Source organism: Pecten maximus, chromosome 1 (genome assembly GCF_902652985.1).
Source record: "Pecten maximus chromosome 1, xPecMax1.1, whole genome shotgun sequence".
NCBI classification, from domain to species: domain Eukaryota; kingdom Metazoa; phylum Mollusca; class Bivalvia; order Pectinida; family Pectinidae; genus Pecten; species Pecten maximus.
In genome coordinates, this window is record NC_047015.1 from 44,020,567 (window position 1) to 44,041,354 (window position 20,788).

General features: G+C 33.0%; 1 protein-coding gene across 1 annotated transcript; it reads left to right on the forward strand.

The window, feature by feature from the left end:
- Positions 1 to 581: 581 nt before the first annotated feature.
- Positions 582 to 19,892, forward strand: LOC117334534 (diencephalon/mesencephalon homeobox protein 1-like). The gene is made up of 7 exons (XM_033894217.1): positions 582 to 999; positions 1,851 to 2,043; positions 14,594 to 14,685; positions 15,435 to 15,536; positions 17,672 to 18,393; positions 18,962 to 19,041; positions 19,339 to 19,892. Exons 2-7 carry the CDS (start codon positions 1,959 to 1,961, stop codon positions 19,512 to 19,514), a joined length of 1,257 nt encoding a protein of 418 aa, XP_033750108.1. The 5' UTR covers positions 582 to 999; positions 1,851 to 1,958; the 3' UTR covers positions 19,515 to 19,892.
- The last annotated feature ends 896 nt before the right edge of the window (positions 19,893 to 20,788 follow it).

Here is a 20,788-nt window from a genome sequence, read left to right on the forward strand (position 1 = left end):
TATACGATTTCCATAACCTGGAAGCGTCTTTGTAAATTAATGAATTTGAGATATCCGCGAAAACACACATTAAAGGCAAGGGAACATTTCCGTTGTGCTTTGATTGTTTCCCGACCAGGCGGGAGTCTCTATTGACTGGCGATGGGTGCCGTTCACCAGGGCATGCGATCCCTGCATCAATTATCGAGGTACACTGGTCTCTGTCAGCTACTAACAACATAATCTAATTTCAAATAATGATACATTTGTGGATGTTAGACCAGCCTAATTAAGTTAAGGAATTAATGGCCGTATTTGACCTAAACATCAAAGACAGGAATTTAAGTCGACAAACTGTGTAATGTTTCACATCATTATGTCAAACAAACATCAACTATGCTGTTTCCTTCGTCTTTCTGCCATTATGTTCAGCATTTAAGTGCGTTTTATGGTTGCAAGCTTTTTTGAATTGGCGTTAATCGATTACAAATTAGATATCGCACGTGCTGGATGGTATCGATGTATTGTGAAAGTGATTTACTGTCCATCCGCTAATGCCGATGCGACGTATGATAATGTCCATTTCATAGGTGAAACGAACATTGCGCCTGTCGCCAGTAATTATATCTTATAGCCAAGCTATCACATCGTGGTGTCGTGGGCTTGGCTTCTTTGTCTCATTTGTCTGATTAATTGGGGATTACATGCTGAAAACTAAATTATTGGAAGTGGTTGGAAATCGGGAATGAGACTAAATTCTCTAATATTACAAATTATGATAAAGCACTTCGATTTTTGATGAAGTAGAGCTCAGTGACTATTTCCAATGGTTTGGCAAATTACATTACCTACAGGGATCATACATGAGGCTTTGAATGTAGTGTTATCATTTGATCCGCTGACTGCCGCAGAGAAAAGACCATTCGGAGGCAGTGGCGAGTGTGTGGTGCTATAGTGTTATTTGGGTCCTACGCAGCAGCTGGCACCTACCAGGAAAAACACTGAGGTCTACCGAACGAGGTTTGTGGTATAATCTTTCTCATATTACTTCATGTTATCATCTTGCATTTATTCTTTTTAATTTCTTTTATTTTTTTTGGTTATTGTTTTTACAATGCTTTTGGTATTTCGTTTATAAAACTTAATGAATAAATGACTACCTATTAAGCATTGTGCTAAGATTAATGTTTTAATTGACAACAAAAAGAAGACATATCATGTATATATGTAAAGTATATATACATAAATATATAAAATTGAAAAAATGGAATCAACACGGTAACTGTATATATATTGTATATATATATATATATATATATGAATGTATACAAGAAGTAATTTTGTTGAATTGTAATGTCGCGCTTTAAATCACTTACAAAGGGCTAATCAGTGACATTTACAGGGTATTTTTATAAGCCATAATTCGTTTCCAATTGACTTTTCTAGAACAGGTTTATACAAATTAGATATAATGAAAGCCCACTAAAAGTCTGGCTATTGCATATTTGAAGTTAAATTGGTTAACTCCAGCGTTACAAATAGTTTTCTGAGATTTGCTGAATACGTCGACAGAAGACGACTGAGTAAATTATTAATTCACTTTATCAAATTATAAAAAACAAATTTTCAAAGGGCAGATTACTTCCCTAGAAAAATTTAGTGGTTGAAATGAATATGAGTTTACGTGTTTTATTGTATTATAGGAGCAAATGGCTTTTTAAGTCAGGTAGTGACATATGATCATCAGACTATAATTGGAAATGTCTGCAGTCGTATACGTCACGTTCCAAAGACAGACTATATATTAACCCCTGCATTAATCTATTGTTTGACGGGACCGAGGTATATTTGAATGTGCTCTCGACTTGCAGCTGAACGGCACAAGCAGTGCCATCCTATCTATTGGGAACACGCCTGGAGAATTCCAAGCAAAGACAACAGACGTTCATCGCTACACTTAGAGGCCATTAGCTGACACCATGTTTTGTTTTCACTGTCCACCTACTCTCCACCCCGCTGCCAGACAATTTGGAATGGATTTGGCTTATCAACACCACCATCCATGTAAGTAGACACCCGGATGTTATATAAGAACTTATTGTCTAAACTATAGTACCATTTGTTATCACATAAGGACAGTTAAGGTGTGTAGATCGTGATACTGTTGTGATGTGGTCTTTGAAGTTTTTTTTTTATTAAAACTATCAATGAAACAGTTTTATCAATAAAAGACGCGACTTTGTGTCAGTGAGTCAATCACTCATTCAGTCATTCTTTTTCAAATAGTTGACTTTTAAAGATCCGGTTTAAGTCAATCATAAAATAGACATTTTATCAAACATTTTTAGATAAATGTTGCGTTAAACATGGAAATATGCCATAACGGAAGTGAAGTGATACTTAGAAATGGTATATAATATGTCGAGTTTAAACTCAACCCATGTAATTGATATATGATTATGTTGCATCTTATTAAGATGCTTGTTGCATCAGAAGTTGATAATATGTTTCCGCTGTCAAACTGATGTATGTCTGCGTTTACGTGATGTATTTTTGATAGATTTATAATTATCGCGTTTAAAAGGATCGCAATTCTTATAGAAATATAATTATAGATATTTTATTTTATAAGGAACATATTTTGTAATGCTGTCTCCTTAAATCAATAATGGACACAGAAAATGGCTCTACTAATTTGATTCCGTGTATCCCTGATGCAATAAAAATTCTACACTTTCCCAATCATCAGTAGCTGGTATATATCTATAATTTTCTTAGAGTGTATACCCACGCAAAGAAGATATTTTATTGGCAGTAAACATTTATTGTCAATTCCTGTACAATTGGAACTTAAACTCATGTTATATTGATATGAATATGCCCTAAGCGGCATACTCTTAAAAATATATTTTTATTGTTAGAGTCATCTGTTTGGAAGATAATCATGGCCGGAAAAATAAGTTTATAACAATAATTATAAGTTAATGAGACTGATATCAAAATAATTTCAAATTGTTTATATCGATTTATAAATCACATTTGTTTTGATATCGGACAGGAAAACAACCAAGTTCATGTATTGACTGATAAATCATGAATCACCCAACAGGATAAAATATAAGTTTGATTTTTCCACCTTGACGTATATAGCGTCCCGTGAGATGTTGATAAAATATATAGATAATAAATACAGGGTATTACATATGTACCTGAAAGGTCGCTCTAAAAAAGTCATCGGCGCAGTTAATCATAACTAGTATTAATCCAAAATAATATCTACAAAATATCAGTGTAGACTCCCCGTTCTCTGTTAATCGATAGCCGTACATCTATCCATTTTATTTCGGGATATGTTTCTGAACCGGCCTTTTATTTTACGCTCTCCAGTGTGGTATAGCTGATATAAAGTATAATCAAAGACTATTGTCGTATCTTGTTCTCATATATATGTGATACATCACAGTAACCTTACATGCTAGACTTATACTTGTCTTTAAGATGAATATATTTCATTTGAATGATCATATTAAACAATCTCGTTGCACGTGAAAACATCATTTTGTTGCAATAATATAATTTCTTTATCTCTTTAAGAAACCTATTCATGGTAAATATAACTATCTCCAAAATTTAAAAGTAGTTTTTGTTATGTTTACTGGTAATGACGACGAATGGCAAAGTGCGTGTTTCCTAAATCTACATTTCACAAACAGACAAGCTATGTTCGTGTTTTCAAGATCATTGCATTATATCACGATTTGTAGACGCACTGTTAAACTGCATTTTATTTCAATTTCTGCAAAATTGAATGTGCTTCTATCTTTAATTTAATATTCTTGCTAGATGTTCATATTTTGCGTTTAATTTTCCATATAGAATATGACAAGTCGGGAATCAATAGACACACAATGGCTTTGTATTCTACTTTAAATCCATATCTATCTGTTACTAGCCACAGGGGTAAACTCCATTGAATTTAGATATGGCAAATTTAATAATATTCATATTAATTAGGTTAGAGATTGCTTTATTCACATCTCTCCAAATTGATATTGATCAGTTATATCATATTCGTTAGATGATGCGTTCGAAATTGATTAAATATAGTCAAATTACTGACAACTGACGTATGACATCACTTCTGCCTGTGTCGCACACGACCAATAACCCTAGCAGGGGGTTAGGGAACTTCTTCCGTATCAGGCTTAGGCCGTTCTATCTGATAACCCGTCACTGCTCCAGGTTCGGGAGATCGTCAAGCTGTTTCGCTCATTGGTAGACTGGCAATAGTTCAATAGCGCCTGTTAGAGTGAGCTAGTGGCAACTAATGTTTAGGCTTAGTATATTAGAAATAGATATAAGTTTTCAATGGAAATAAAATAATAGTGAATTTCTTGTTCCTTATAATAGTAGCAACGTCATTAATGTTAAATTGTTTTGTATTGATGTTTAACCTTAACATAACGTTTACATAAAAACTGTAATCGTATTTTTCCTGTAACGAATGTAACACATAAACACATGAAACACGTTCATTTAATGGTCGTGGTTACTACGAATATGATTGATGGCCAATTATTAAAATAAATTTATATCACAAGTGTCATAAAGTATAGTTCTACATATCGTAAAAGTTTCTCATGATATCATTATATTAACACTATAGTTTTTTTCTCTAATTTCATTATATTGACAAATTAGTTTTTTTTTCTATAATTCCATAATATAACTATTTTTTTCCTATTATTTCATGATATTAACGCTAAAGTTATTTCTATAATTTCATGATATTGACCGAATAGTTTTTATATAAACTTATTATAATAATACTTTACATGCAGTTTTTTTTCTATAATTGCATGATATTAATACTATAGTTATTTCTATTATTTTACTATATATTAACATTACAGTTATTTCTTTCATATTAAAGTTATTTTATATAATTCTATTATATAAACACTGCAGGTTTTTTTTTCGATACTTATAAAGTATCCTCTTTCTTCATGGCTATTATTGATATAAAAAGTCAAACGTACAATATGCATATTGCAGGAAATGTTAGTCGGTATAACCGCATAAGATAACTAATACAATATAAAAATACTCCCAAATAACATTTACATATACATTCGGGTTAAGTATGCGAAATATACCAACTAACAAACTAGTAATACTAATCTTTGACTTTTGCCAAGTAATAACAAAAAGTTATATATTATCGAAAAAAGGCATTTATTAAAATGCCATTAATCAGTATGTGCCAAATATTTACATATAAATATATCGCCAGTGTATTATCACTTCTGAGATGTACAAAGGGTAAACAAGAGTAGATCTTCAATATCAAAACCCCTAATATGTTTCTGCATATCTTATTTACATAGTGAATCACCAATTGAAAACCTATCGATCATTTGCAGGTCGTTTGACAGTTATCTTGTTCATCTCATTTTTCAAATGTTAACCTTATCTTAACATCTAACAAAACCAGTAAGTAAACAAACGTTGAGTACCACACTCCTAAAGCAAATGTCAATGTTACTATCATAATAAAATCAACAATGTCTCCCCGTCTAGTAAAATATCAATGACATCTGGAAGTTTCTCTCCAATATTAAATGTGTATGTCACTTTCATATTAAATGACAACACTATTGCAGTATCCCATTGGGTGATGTCATTGCCTGAACATTTCTCATTGGATGTTATTCGTACCTGAACACATCTCATTGGATGATATTTGTATCTGAACACATTGGCTAGATCTGATTATCTCGTTGGCTGTTATTAAAATGTTGGCGCTCTCTGACCAGGTATCATATTAGATATACATATAAAATATTTTCATTTCTTCACAAAATATTTGGATATCTTTAGTTCAGAGTAAATCATCAAACAATATATATTTATTTCAGGTTCATAAGATATTATGAACTGTGATCAGATGTCATATGAAAATATCTAATTGTCAAGCACCCTGTGATAAAATTTATCTTAATATGATGTTTTCACAATAAAACGATACCATATCAAAATTACATGGATTGTTTAAATCCATACCGTTTAACAATATTTCATACAATTCAAAAGAATAGTTGCGGGCATTGTATGTCAGTTAAAATATAAACGCTACTTTTAATAAAGTAATAAACAAAGAATTCATACGGATAACGCAGTCATATTTTATCTTACTTATTCTGAATCCCATGTATTCAAACGTCAAATATCAAATCTGCTACTAGGTATGATACTTGTACATTGTATATATCGGTGTATGCATGAAAATGTTGCACAATATACAAATACATACAACAGTTGAGAAACAAATGCTTCCTTTCTGACACACCTGTAGGGTTAGCAGCCTCTGTGTCTGTCTAAGAGATGTCAATTAGTCGGGAAAGGTTCGTGTAATAAAGCTGGCCAGAATCGGCTAATAATTGAAAACATGGGGTCGTCGAAATGCCAATTATAAGTTTATGTTGAAGACCAGCTCTTGACGCGCTAGTGATCGGATCAGAATGCAATTGATGCCTAATTGACGCTCTCCACAACAAATTAATACACAAATTGAAGGAAATTATTATCTCATAATTGTTTGTGTGATGGACAGTGACGGTAAATTTTGTTTTCGGATCTTATCCTGACAGGCTAAGACGCTTTATTTGTCTAAAGTGAGACATTTACCTGAAATCTCCTTTTGGAATTTATGCCACGATTTAATGTAAGATGGTCAAATGTGTTTTGGCATTCATAATGGCAGCAGCGCGGATAATACACAGAGCCGTCTTACCCAGGAGTCTACCAGACAAACAAAGGCTAAGAATAGTCATACTTTTAAAGTAAAACTACGAGATAATAAAATACAATTTGTTTAAAAGAAGTCATTAACGTAATTGTGTGTTGACTTGTGACAAAGGTTAGCTTTGTAGCTACTGAACCAACATCGGTACATCAAAAATACTTACCCTGCATTCAATCAGACTTTAACTAGATAGAATACCATGAATTACATTTTTATTTCTTAACATTAAATTCTATTTTGTTCCGACTATTTTATTTCAATGTTTCATTAGCTGTTCCGTTCATATTCCATGCGGTACTGCATTTTTCTTTTACATGTAATTCTTTAAGATTTTTTGTAATAAATTAGGTTAGACTTCTGTCAGAAACGCATGCCTTTAATTCACACATGCCCTAGAATCAACAGTAAAAGGAACACAGATCTAACACGTTATATATTAATATCACATTGGACTTTTATGTCCAAAGTTAATGTTTTGGAAATGTAGCTGGCTGTGACCGTTAAGTGTTACATGTACGTAGTGGATGTTTGTAGTTGTTGGTAATCTGGAATCATAAAAGTGATACATTACAGTTAAATATCAATATCTAAGTAGAAGATAATAGCTGAGATCTTTGATCGATGGTGTTATAGTTCGTGGATTTACATGAAAGTGTAACAGACATAACAATATAAACTAAAAAACGCGTTTTATTTATTAAGTTCAAGTAAGAATCCAGAAATGTATGTCTATACTCTTAATATATGTTGAACAGTTTTACCGTTTGCTACGTTAGTAATATTCCATGATATCCTTGAGTAAGGAATACGACGTGATTTTAATACACGTTTGGTCTAACGGATTTGACGTTAGACACAGACTTGAATAATTTATCATCTACACTTCAATCAGTATGTTATAAACATTCCTTTTGGTATTAATTTATATGTATATGCTGTAATCAAAGGTGTATCATTCTATTACTTATACTCTAACTTTGTTTACGTTTTGTAAGCAAATTATGTAGCTATTAAACGTGAACATTTACATTCTCTACCGTCCTAGCACTGTGTATAACACTGCATTTACCCCTCAACCCCCAACAACAACAACAATTACAACAACAAAATGATTAGATAGATAAAATGAATAAATAAAATGTTACAATGGTCAACCTATGGCTATGTTGTTTAACAATTGTAATATATTTCAAAAGGTTGGCCGAGTGTTTGATATTAGTTTCGGAGTTAAACTTAGTTTACTGTAGACTGTTTAATAATTCTCTTAATTGTATATCAGTATACATTCTGAACCTGATTCTAAAATGTCTTTGCTGAATTTGATATATCTTAAAAATTAAATCTTAATTATGAATATCTTAAATTATTGAATGAATGCTAGCGAAATGTATTTTTATTTTCCACAACATATACGTATAAATAGCATGCTTAACATATATCAGTTTGCTCTTTTTATATAAAGTTTAGTCTCATTCCTTGGTCAGTTTATTAGGGACAAACTTCTACAGTCTGGTAACGAATCATTATGACAATATGGGTTAATCATGGATCTATCGCGCTACTGTTCTTATATCGATGGTATTGAGTTAACAGAGGATGTATAGAGCTATCTAACTTCAGTTGATGTAGAATCTCTGTTGTTAACGAGGCATCTTAAACAGGTATAAATTGTAAAGTGTGTGGTCATAAGGTTAAAATCTGGTTTTATGTTTAAACGGGCTTATAAAGATATATTTGAAGAATCAATCTCGACAGTATGTGGAAGTACATACGAACATGTTTTCTTTCCAATTTGATTTAAATATCAGGTTCTATTTGGCCTTTTTGAAACATCTCATCAACTTAATTGCGTGACAATCAATTAGAATCATTACGCTTAATATCTTATTAATACAGTTTGAAGATAATTCTTACGATAATTGAATTTACAGTAATTGAATTGTATCAGTTACATACAAGCAAATAAAATAGATAGCCATTACAACTATGTACTAATAAAAAGACATATACTTTAACAGGTGGTTGGTACGATATTTACCTAGAACTGTTATCAATTGTAATCCAATTTTATGTTATAATGCTTTATATGCCTTATTACGGATTTTTTGATTATTATAAAACCAGAAAGGGTGGGGGTCTACTAAAAAAAATCTACATAACTAAAATCATCAAACCACAAATTTTACCTAGCTTAAACACAATACCATATTTTTTTGTTTTGTTTTTGTTTTTGGTTTTACTTCAACACGCTTTTTCGTTTTCGAGTTATAGGCAATGACGTATGATATTAAAAATAGAATAACTTGTTACAAGTGATGTTCAACTGTTACAGTTTATTGCGAATTTCAACTGTTCACTAACTTAACGTAAAATTTCCAACAAATTTTGTGATACATTTATGATTTTAATTTTTTTCCCGAGCAGTCTGTTTTAAAACAACATTTCTTCCCGCAATATTTACCCTGTACGTGTGTTAGTATTCCTTCTCCCAAGGAAACATGAGATCAATATTTAGATTTAATGTAAATGAAAAAAAGAATTCATGCAATAAAAGAGAAATATTTAAAAAAATAACACTTACAAGCGTACATAATACTACCTAAATATATTAACTTGTGTCAACATGCCATAATTTAAATGTCGATAATGATTCTATATATTATATCACGATTACATTGAAACAGTATCTCTGATGACATAAGTAGATTTATTTCATACTTCTTTCTGTAATATAGTTATGAAATCTGATAATGGAACAGGGATTGATAACAGTTTTGATGCTAATTAATTCTTAGATAGATATCCTGTGTGTAATATCGTAATCATCAGCCCTGAGGTTAACATCAGGACGATATTGACTTACAGAATTATGGCTGTGACATAATACATTTTCATTACTGCTACAACAGTACATAAGTTTGACCATGTTATGCTACGTCTGGAATGAAAAACAAATTATGTTGATTAATTTGGCGGTGCTTTACATCCATGACAATGTTTTAAGACATGATGCTATTTATTCTAAACATGTGGTTAAAAATTAACCAGATATAACATGCGGTACACATTTTACCAAATATAGAATGCGGTACAAATTTTACCAGATATAACATGCGGTACACATTTTACAAGACATAAAACGTGGTACAATTTCAACCAAACATGACATGGCCGAGCTTGTCATCGTGACAGTTTTATCAGACATGGCGTACTTTTCTGCAAGACATTACATGGTTGACCAGATAACATAGAATGGAAGTTTACCAGACTTAATTAAATATCAAATTAGACGTCACATTGTTCAGATTATAACAGACATGACACAGCACGAATTTTAGCCAGGTATGATATTACAATATATGACACTGTACAATGCTACCTGGTATGACACTGTACAATTTTACCAGATATGACACTGTAAAATTTTACCAGATATGACACTGTAAAATTTTACCAGATATGACACTGTAAAATTTTACCAGATATGACACTGTAAATTTTTACCAGATATGATTCTGTAAACTGTTTTACCAGATATGACACTGTACAATTTTACCAGATATGACACTGTAAAATTTTACCAGATATGACACTGTAAAATTTTACCAGGTATGACATTGTTCAATTTTACCAGATATGACACTATGCAATTTTACTAGATATGACACTGTACAACTTTACCAGGTATGACACTGTAAACTGTTTTACAAAGTATGACACCATACACTTTTACCAGATATGACTCTGTACAATTGAACCAGATATGACGTTGTACAATTTTACCAGATATGACACTGTAAAATTTTACCAGGTATGACACTGTATAATTGAACCAGATATGACGTTGTACAATTTTACCAGATATGACACTGTAAAATTTTACCAGGTATGACACTGTACAATTATACCAGATATGACACTGTACAATTGAACCAGATATGACACTGTAAAATTTTACCAGGTATGACACTGTACAATGTTACCAGGTATGACACTGTACAATGTTACCAGGTATGACACTGTACAATTATACCAGGTATGAAACCGTAAAAATTAACAAGGTATGACTTCGTATGATTATACCAGGTATGGCACTGACAATTTTTACCAGGTATGACTCTGTATGACTTGACAAGATATGGTATGGTACTTTTTACTGACATACCATTATATCAAATTTACCAGATATGAAATTAAACGAGGTATGATGCAGATTCAACACGGCATCAAAAATAAATAAATTTCAAATGGTACTAAATTATGCTTTTACCTTCTTTTTTAAAATGTTTTTTTTTTTCAATTTCTATAATTTTCGTTTTTTTATAATTTACTTTTTATTCAGTTTTTCATCATGAATACAATATACAAACACATAACTTTCTCACACATGCCAAGGCTTGTATAAACTCTATCAATTATTGAAATTGTAATAAATCGAAGATATTCAAAATTACCACCGAAAGAAGATTATATACATCCACTATATTATTGTTGCATATCATATCATGTACAGAGGCTTTTACAGCAGTTCATTAATCACATACACACATTTATATACACACACAAACACACACCCACACAAACACATACATATGTCCCATACGAAACACATTAAATGTAATAAAGATGCAGAGATAACTAAATATTGTCTGTACTATAAATACATTACATCATCACACACTCACGCTTACACATGTATCATATCTGTACTATATATACATTTGTATTTCTTTTCTTTCTTTTTTCAAAATATTTTCAATTACATTTTTAATACATCAATACATAAAAACCACACACACACAAACACATCTCACCATTAAAATATCCTTTTTTTTTTTTTAAATTTTCCCCATAGATGGCATTTTACAAATTTCACCAGAAATGCTGTTATGCAATGTTTCCATAATGCAATGATTCCAATAGGAGCAAGTATGGTATACTAGAAGAAAAAATTACAACACAGACATGACATAGTACACATTTCCCCAGATATAATACAAATTTAACAGATGCGACAATATTTTGTATAATAATGCTCATAGTGGCTAGTTTATGTCATGGCTATCACAATTCGGAATTTGATACTTTTCAGTTAGGACCATATTGTCAATTCATGTTACTGACCAAATGACATACATGTAATTTAAATCTATTGACATACCCTACACTTAGTGACATAATAATCCATACTATACGACACCATTACACACTAACACATCTATATATTTATACCTTGTATCTACATAGTGATAAAGTTGACATACAACATCAGTAGAACTACCATCAAACACTACATATTTCTTTTAAGTAGCTACAAATTACCTAATACCAATGTCCATGATAAAAGATACGAGAAACATAATAGGTTGGTTCAATAACATATTTAATTTGAGTGCGATGCTTCACAAAAGTCGCGTCGACCAGACAGGGAATGTATCTTACTTTGTCATTCCGCTGGTGTTTCTCTGTCATTTGTATCTTTGTATTCTAAATCAGATTATTTGATTATCGAGTGATGGTGCCAGGGCATTCGTCTTTTCGAGAGTAAGATGGCTTTCGAAGGGAACGAATAATGACAGATTAAGGCAGTATTTACGTTGTTCAATGACATCTTTATGGAACACTGAACTTCGAAAGGCTTCTCTGGCACGCATCGAGTATATATACGGGTTTTACCTGTGGGAATAAAACCTAGAAATCCTAAATGTGTAAATTTGTTTTACAAGACTGTTAATGTCACTCATTTGTGATTTATACACATAGATAATGTAATTTTGCCATTATGTGACTCCTGATCAAAACATGCCGTTTACCACAGCACTTTATTCAATCACACAATCATTGAAAAACGCGGATTTGTCCACGCTTTGTCCATAGGCAATGCACACTAAGTGAGACTAATTTCTTTTGGCACGCGAGCGCGTGCAAATGGGGAAATAAGATGCGGCTTTAATAATATTTACCTAAGGTAATATGGGATCTCCACGAGCGCTGTCTAATGATCGCTAGCGTCAATATTGAATTAGATTACCTTTGAAATTTAATACTTACCGAGAAACAATTAAGGTAAGGCTATAGCGGGATGTGTGACTGGAGACCGGGCGTATCATCGCTGTGGAGTCGTCTCTAAAGGCCATATCAAACTAAAGTCGATTTTTAAAAAACGAAAATCAAATTTGTGTTATTGAATGAATCCTTCCTATGTCTAAAGCAATGCATTTTCCTATTTGTTGATGTTGATTTGGTTAAAGTTCGTTTATGGTAAGGTTTTGGGTTTGTGCTTTATGGCGTCGAGGCGTTGTAATGCTATCCAATGTTATTATAAAATTTCAAAGCTGTTAATATCATCAACGGATCACCCAACATCATTTAAGTAAGGAGTAAATTAGATAAGGGCGATACTCGCCCAGACATAAGCCTAGTAGGTATAGGGAGCGGGAACATTTTAATTGGACTAAATGTGGTGGAGGTGTTATATAATGGCCATGTCATCTAAATATAGGAAATTTAGAGAGAATCTCAGCTAGTTATATCAATCTCGATGGGGATCCTGGCCAGCTTATTGTCTGATATATTCAATTTGTAAAAGGGACTAATGCAGCCGTGGCCTAGGTAAAGTCAGGGGACCATGTTAGCGAGTTGTTTCGTTATAGCAATGACCGTTCTGGGAAAACAATTATAGTTTCTAGTATTAAAAGTGTCAGACATTGAGATGTTTGAAAAGATGTTTTTCTCGCAAACAACTCCCCATAGAAAATTACCTCCATACAACATGGCATCGTGATGTCTAGTATCAGACTGAAAGAGCACACATGTGAAAGAAAAAAACTCTTTCATAGCCTTGGGAGGGAACTTACAATACCACTATAAAGGAGAAAATAACAATGAAAATTTAATCATACACATTAGTGTTATGGTAGGTTTTAAGTGGATGAGATTAATTTAATTTTAATTTCATTTTAAAAGTAGATCTTTGTTAAGCCTCCCAGACGAACCTACCGACGAAACAATTCAAACAGTAATCGAAAACCTTTGTAATATCATACATGTTCAATGCATCTTATGTCGATATGTTTTCTGCTTCTTCAGAAATGGAAATTGCGCAAATCGTTATTTTCAAGAAAATTGCCCGTAATGTTTATTTTCGCGTTAGTTCACACAATACATTGATCATGAAACCTGTATCAAAAACAATGGGCTATTTAGATAATTTACAATAAATGAAACAAATACTTTGCAAAGAAATAACCGCAAGTTAAGATTCGTCAAGAACCAACATCAAATTAATTCCTCAATTAATTGGTATGTGATTCCATTGCACATTTGAAATACATTTGTAAATAAATAGATAAATATGTATTCACAGAACCTCCTTATAAGAAATAGATAAATAAATAAATAAATATCACAAAAGTCTGCCGCTATCGCTAGCAAAGTAATTTTCTCCAAAATGATCGCAAACCAAACAAGCATATTCATATAGCATCCCTATAGATAAGTGATGCAATCTTTAATAATACATATGTATGATCATATATATAGTGGTTATAATACATATGTATGATTATAGTGGTCATAATACATATGTATGATTATAGTGGTCATAATACATATGTAAAAGTATAGTGGTTATAATACATATGTAAGAGTATAGTGGTTATAATACATATGTAAGAGTATAGTGGTTATAATACATATGTATGGTTATGGTAGTTATAACTCATATGTATGATTAAAGTGTTTATAATACGTATATATGATTATAATTTACTTATATTGATATAAGCATGTGCGTCTATGTCTTTCCAGATTCTGGTTATGGGCTGCATACTGATTTCCAAGATGATAGTTTTGCTAGACGGAAACAACGGAGGAATAGAACAACTTTCACGCTCCAACAGGTATGTATATAATATACAGATGTACATTTTACCTTCCAATAGTGTACTTATTATCAATGTACGCACAAAACATATCATCACTACACTAACATTCCAAAAGGTAATATTTACACAGGTGTATGCTGTTTTGAATGAAATATTCGTGGGGATATTTTTGGACATTTCTTTAATGTTAATTTATTCTGACAGGTACGTACATACAAATATAGAGGTATTATTACATTCACATTTTAACAGGTACCCACATACAAATATATAGGTATTATTACATTAACTTTCCAAAAGGTACGCACATTCAAATATATAGGTTTTATTACATTCACATTCTGACAGGTACGTACACACAAATATATAGGTATTATTACATTCACAATCAATCTGGTACGTACATACAAATACATAGGTATTATTACATTCACATTCAATCTGGTACGTACATACAAATATATAGGTATTATTACATTCACATTCCAAAAGGTACGCACATACAAATATATAGGTATTATTACATTCACATTCCAAAAGGTACGCACATACAAATATGTAGGTATTATTACATTAACATTCTGACAGGTACACTGTACGTACATACAAATATATAGGTATTATTACATTCACATTCCAACAGGTACCCACATACAAAGCACTAAAATGATTATATTAAGTCGTAGTTGATAATAATGAATTAAGTAAGCATTCAGTCTGATCTCTTTGTCAAGTTAATCCAATGATATATGTTTTGTTTTCAGCTTGAAGAGCTTGAGAAAGCGTTTGCCCAAACACATTATCCTGATGTTTTCACTCGAGAAGACTTGGCCATGCGAATCAATTTGACAGAAGCACGTGTACAGGTAATTTGATATATCGCCAATAAGACAGCATACATAGGTTTATTTCCTCAAGGTTTATCTATTTATATAATTACGTTGATATACCCATTCTCATAAATTCATGCTCATAGCAAAATTATAATATGCTCAATTTTGTTTAGATATGTGAAATTATGGCATATATAATATTACTGATGCCATTGATGATGTCATACAGAATGTAAAATATCTATTATATATATACGTAAACTAAATTATTCATGTAATAAAACTATTTGAGGGAAATGTGTAGGCTCCATAACCCATTGCATTCCATAATGGGTTGACATATTGCATTTCACATAGATGAAACAAAATCTCTGTTAGCCATTCTTTTTCTCAGTTTTATTTCTCAATTATCGTATGTCTATTTTATGTCCTATAAATTTCCTTAAAATATTACGTCAAAGCTTCATCTTCAGGAACAATTTCATAAGCAGTAATCACATTTTCTTATATTTTGGAATTATGATATTTTACTGTGTGCCTCTTCGATAAATTTCAGTGTCTGATTAGATCTGATATAGAAATAGATCTAGAGTAACCATATATTTCAGACTTCTTACAAATCACGAATGACTTACACTTCTATATATGTACATATTTAGTTGCCGATGAGATATGCCAGGCTGATCTTTAAGATGATATCTTTATCCCACTGCTGATAAGTCTTGCATTACCGATGTGTATTTAGCCTCTTCATTCAACTCTGTCATAACCACTGATCATAACTGCCATATCATTCTACCACTCTTAACAAGTTCTTAACGACTGACACATACCCATGCCACTGCAAACAGGTCATGCATGACTAACACATACCCCTACCACCAATAACAGGTGTGACGTATGGCTGATTCATCATTTTAGCACTACTTGCAGGTTATGCATGACGGACAATCCCCTAATACTGCTAAAATGTCATGAATGACTGATTCATCGCCATACCACTGCTACCAGGTCATGCATTAATTGACCTCGCATTACTAATTACACCATACATGACTAAAACATATATCCATGTCAATGCAAACAAGTGACGCATAACGGACACCTATCCATGTCACTGCAAACAGGTCATGCATGAATGAATCATCCCCATACCAATATCTACCCGCCATGCATGGCTGACACAGCTCCATGCCTCTTCTAACAGATAATGCACGACAGACACTCCTCTTTACCACAGGTTACACACAACCATAAATGATATAGCGGAGAGAAGTATTTTCACCTCCCGACGTCCTCATTACATCGTTAAAGGTCAAAAGACAAACTCATTTAAGAGAAAGAATCGTGACAGTGTATGAAATAAGATTTCATATTAAGCTACCGAGCTAGGAAAAAAGTTGCCAACATGTTTTATTATATTACCAAATGTGCATATGGAAATATCAATCTATTTATTACAATCTCTTTATACCAATAACATTTATACAAACAGTTTATATGTTACATTAGCATGAGCTGACGCAGTAAAGCAACAAAAAATCGACATTTTAAAAGCAATTTGGTCGGAGATACCAAGAGTAACATGCAGCTGTCAATGTCATTATAACATATTTAATAATAAAAACATAATTTACTAAATACTGGATGAAAATAGCAAACATTATTATATTCGAATCCAGGTCTTCAATCAGTGATGACGTAGCTCCATGCACCTCCATTGCTGACAACTCATACTGTTATGACCAGCTATCATTCGTTAACTATAAAAAAAAAGAAATAATTAAGTGCAATACATTAAATACAATATCAGTCTGAGGTAATTAGATTAATTAGATGAGAGAATGTCGCTGTACAGCGATAAGGCATTTACGTTATCAAATTAAAACAATGTTTATTGAATGTACACTCCGCGATAAATTGGTTAAGTACATATGAATAGATTTATTATTTAAATGCTAAATGCCATTAGCAGGTGCCCTGTTTCGAAGACCTGCGTAAGAGAAAAGATGAGATAAGATTATATCTGTCCGATACGAACAGTTTGTTTCCTTTGGATATATAGAAACGTCTGGATACTTCATCAACTATACATGTATCTATATTATTCATAAGTGGATTAATATTGTATTTGTTACCAAATTTAAGATAATTTTGTTTGTTTTCAGGTGTGGTTTCAAAATCGTCGAGCTAAATGGAGAAAAAGTGAGCGGTTTGCTCAACAACAGACCAAACCAAACAACAATCAGAATGATACGGGGAACGAGGATGGTAACTCAGAGATAGATATGAAAATGCAAGAAGGTGGCGAAGATCTCGAGGTTGACACAGTGACAAGTTCGGACGATTTAGATGACTCTTTACTTCCGGATGACATAGATGTTCACCCGGAACGGGGCGGGGATACCATCGGTAAAAGTGACTCGTTTGATATCAATTCCGAAACGAAAGACCAAACACACTGTAATGATATTGATGAATGTAAAGAGGAACCTGACACCAATACAATCTCTCAGGATAATGAAATAGGCCAAACGTCTTCTTCAGATTTATCATCGTCATCGAACAGTAATGAAATGGATGACAACAAAAATAACTTAACCGACAAAATCGCCGAACCAACCTCTGACAATTCTGAAACCGAGACCAACAACTCGGAATCGGGAGGAACTAGTCACACATCTCAAGCCATCCCTAACTTATTGTCGACGGGAATGCCACACGGAATGTGTTCTTCGTCATCTATGTTGATGAATATTGCCAATCAAACTCAGGAAAACATCATGCAGAAACAACAGCCATTCTTGCAGAACTCTTTTGTGCAAACATTGCTTGCTCTGAACAACAACGCTACATCACGGCCAGCAGGCTTGATGCCGTTTATGGAAGGGTGAGTATTTCTAATTAATCGTTAGGTCACGTTGTTGACTGAAATATATAAATATATAGATACAAATTACATCAGTAGTGTGAGTAGGTAGCTACATGTGTTCAAGACACGAGGTCCATTAATATGTTAAGTTAATGGTCTTTTAGTTGTATTTTAACTATCCATAATGCTTGGTAGCTGTCTTCGACTTTCCCTGATAGTAGTACAGCTATTTAAAAAAAATGACTTTGAGATTATTATTCTATCAACAACTTCAACCTTTTTAGATTAGCATTGTAAATATCGACACCCTCAACCAACAAACTCATGCTTCCTGGGGAATGTATTGTAACCATAGCAACCTCAAACTTCCCAGAATAGTATTGTAACTATCCACAGCTTCTGCTTTCCTTTGGTAGTATTGTAACTATAAAATACCTGAGTTTTCCACATTTTTATCATGATCAAAATTAACATTAAATAGATGTGTCTTACTCCCATATAACCGTTTATACGTATTTTCCTAACCTCTGAGGTATGAAAAGAAGTGATGAATGCACCTTTCACAAAAACCAATTTGCGTTTACAGAGCTGGCTACAAGAACTACTTGGACAACTACTTCACTCCCAGACACTTCCTACCTCATGTGGCACATCCTGCTTTTAAAGGTACGTCTTTCATAAACAAGATGTAAAAATACACTGGAATTTGAAAGGAATTGTTCCGAAATAAGGCACTGACGTTTTACTTCTTTCTGTTTCCACAATCAGGAAAAGTGAACGACCAATGATTCGTGTATATGTATGGAACGTCAACTCTAAATGAACATCTATTTTGCTAACGAAACTTGATAAAAAAAAAAGCATTGTATTAAGAATATAATCATTATATTTTTCTTCTTCTTGCAAAAACAAGACAAAATGTATCACTACACAGACCTATCATAAGCCTGTTTACCTTTTCAGCGGCATGTCTTCCTTTCTGCGCCTGCTGCACTACGAGACCGAGTTGTCCCCCTTTGATGGTTCCCCCTGACCAGAGAACATCCAGCGTTGCGGAACTCCGTCGTAGGGCACGTGAACACTCGGAATCAATAACGTCATCAAATGTTCCTGACACCCCACACAGTAGCCGGCCATGATACATCACAGCGACCTCTGAAATAAATGGTGATTAAGGGGACATAACTACCTATCATTGACATAACTGTAGTGCAAGGAATTTGACACTTTCCCTTTCCACAATGTAGCAGAGCATTGCACGAATGCACTTACTGACCATGGACACGTACAGAGAGTTGGTGCAGTCCGGAACCTAAGGCATGGCTAGCTTTGCAGATTCCTAAGGCATCCATGGATTAGTGAAATGTTAATTATTTCTACGACTTTGATCTACCAAAGAATACTGTGTCATTTTATATGACGACATTCCTCTTTGTTGTTGCTTTGTTTTTATTGTACCTGTTAAATTATTATACCTCCTATTGGCTGTCTAAATGTGCTTTTAATAAAAATAAAATAACAAATGTTGACAATGAAATTTATTTATTTCATCTTCTTCAACGTTCTGTTATGCAAAATCCGTAACAATATCACCTAACTATTGTCAGGTCCAGACTGACCTGTCCTCGCACTACCTGTTTATTCCGGAGTAACGAAACCACCAATCACCTGTTTAATCCTTAGTAACGAGATCCTCACACAATACAATATCTCTTTAGACCGGAGAAACACTATCCCAATACTGTCTGTTTATTCCGGATCAACGAAACCACCAATCACCTTTTGTATCTTTAGTAACGAGATGATCATCACACTATCCAATATCTCTTTAGTCCGGAGAAACAATATTCCGATACTGTTTGATTTGTCTGGAGTAACTGGGTCATCAAAGGATAGTATGTAGTCTGGAGAAACGTGATCTCACACTATTCGGGAAAACATATTCGGATACTGCCTGTTTAGTCCGGAGTATCGATACTCTACCACAAAGACAAGCCAAGTTCTTATTTGTTCATGGAGCAATGTTGATCCAGTTGTTAATCAAATTATACAAGATATCTTATTTATTATACAGAATATTTACAAAGCAGAAAATATTATAGTTTATAGAAAGTTTATTCTTTCTGAACCTACAATTGGATGATAACTTCCTCAACAACCCAGGCTAAAGAGAGTGGACTGCTCTGTTAGGTACTTAAATCACCACATACGAAATACAATGATTTCGTTTACTTCGGATAAAGATAACTACTATTGGCTGGTGAAAAGGGTTCAATCGGAACTAAAGAGGTAAAGATCTGTTTGGTTGAAGCTACTCCATGGGTAATCAATGAGACCTACTATTGGTTGCTTGACGCTGATCCATAGATAAATGATAGGATGAAGAAACCCTCAAATTGGCTGGCTGAAGCTG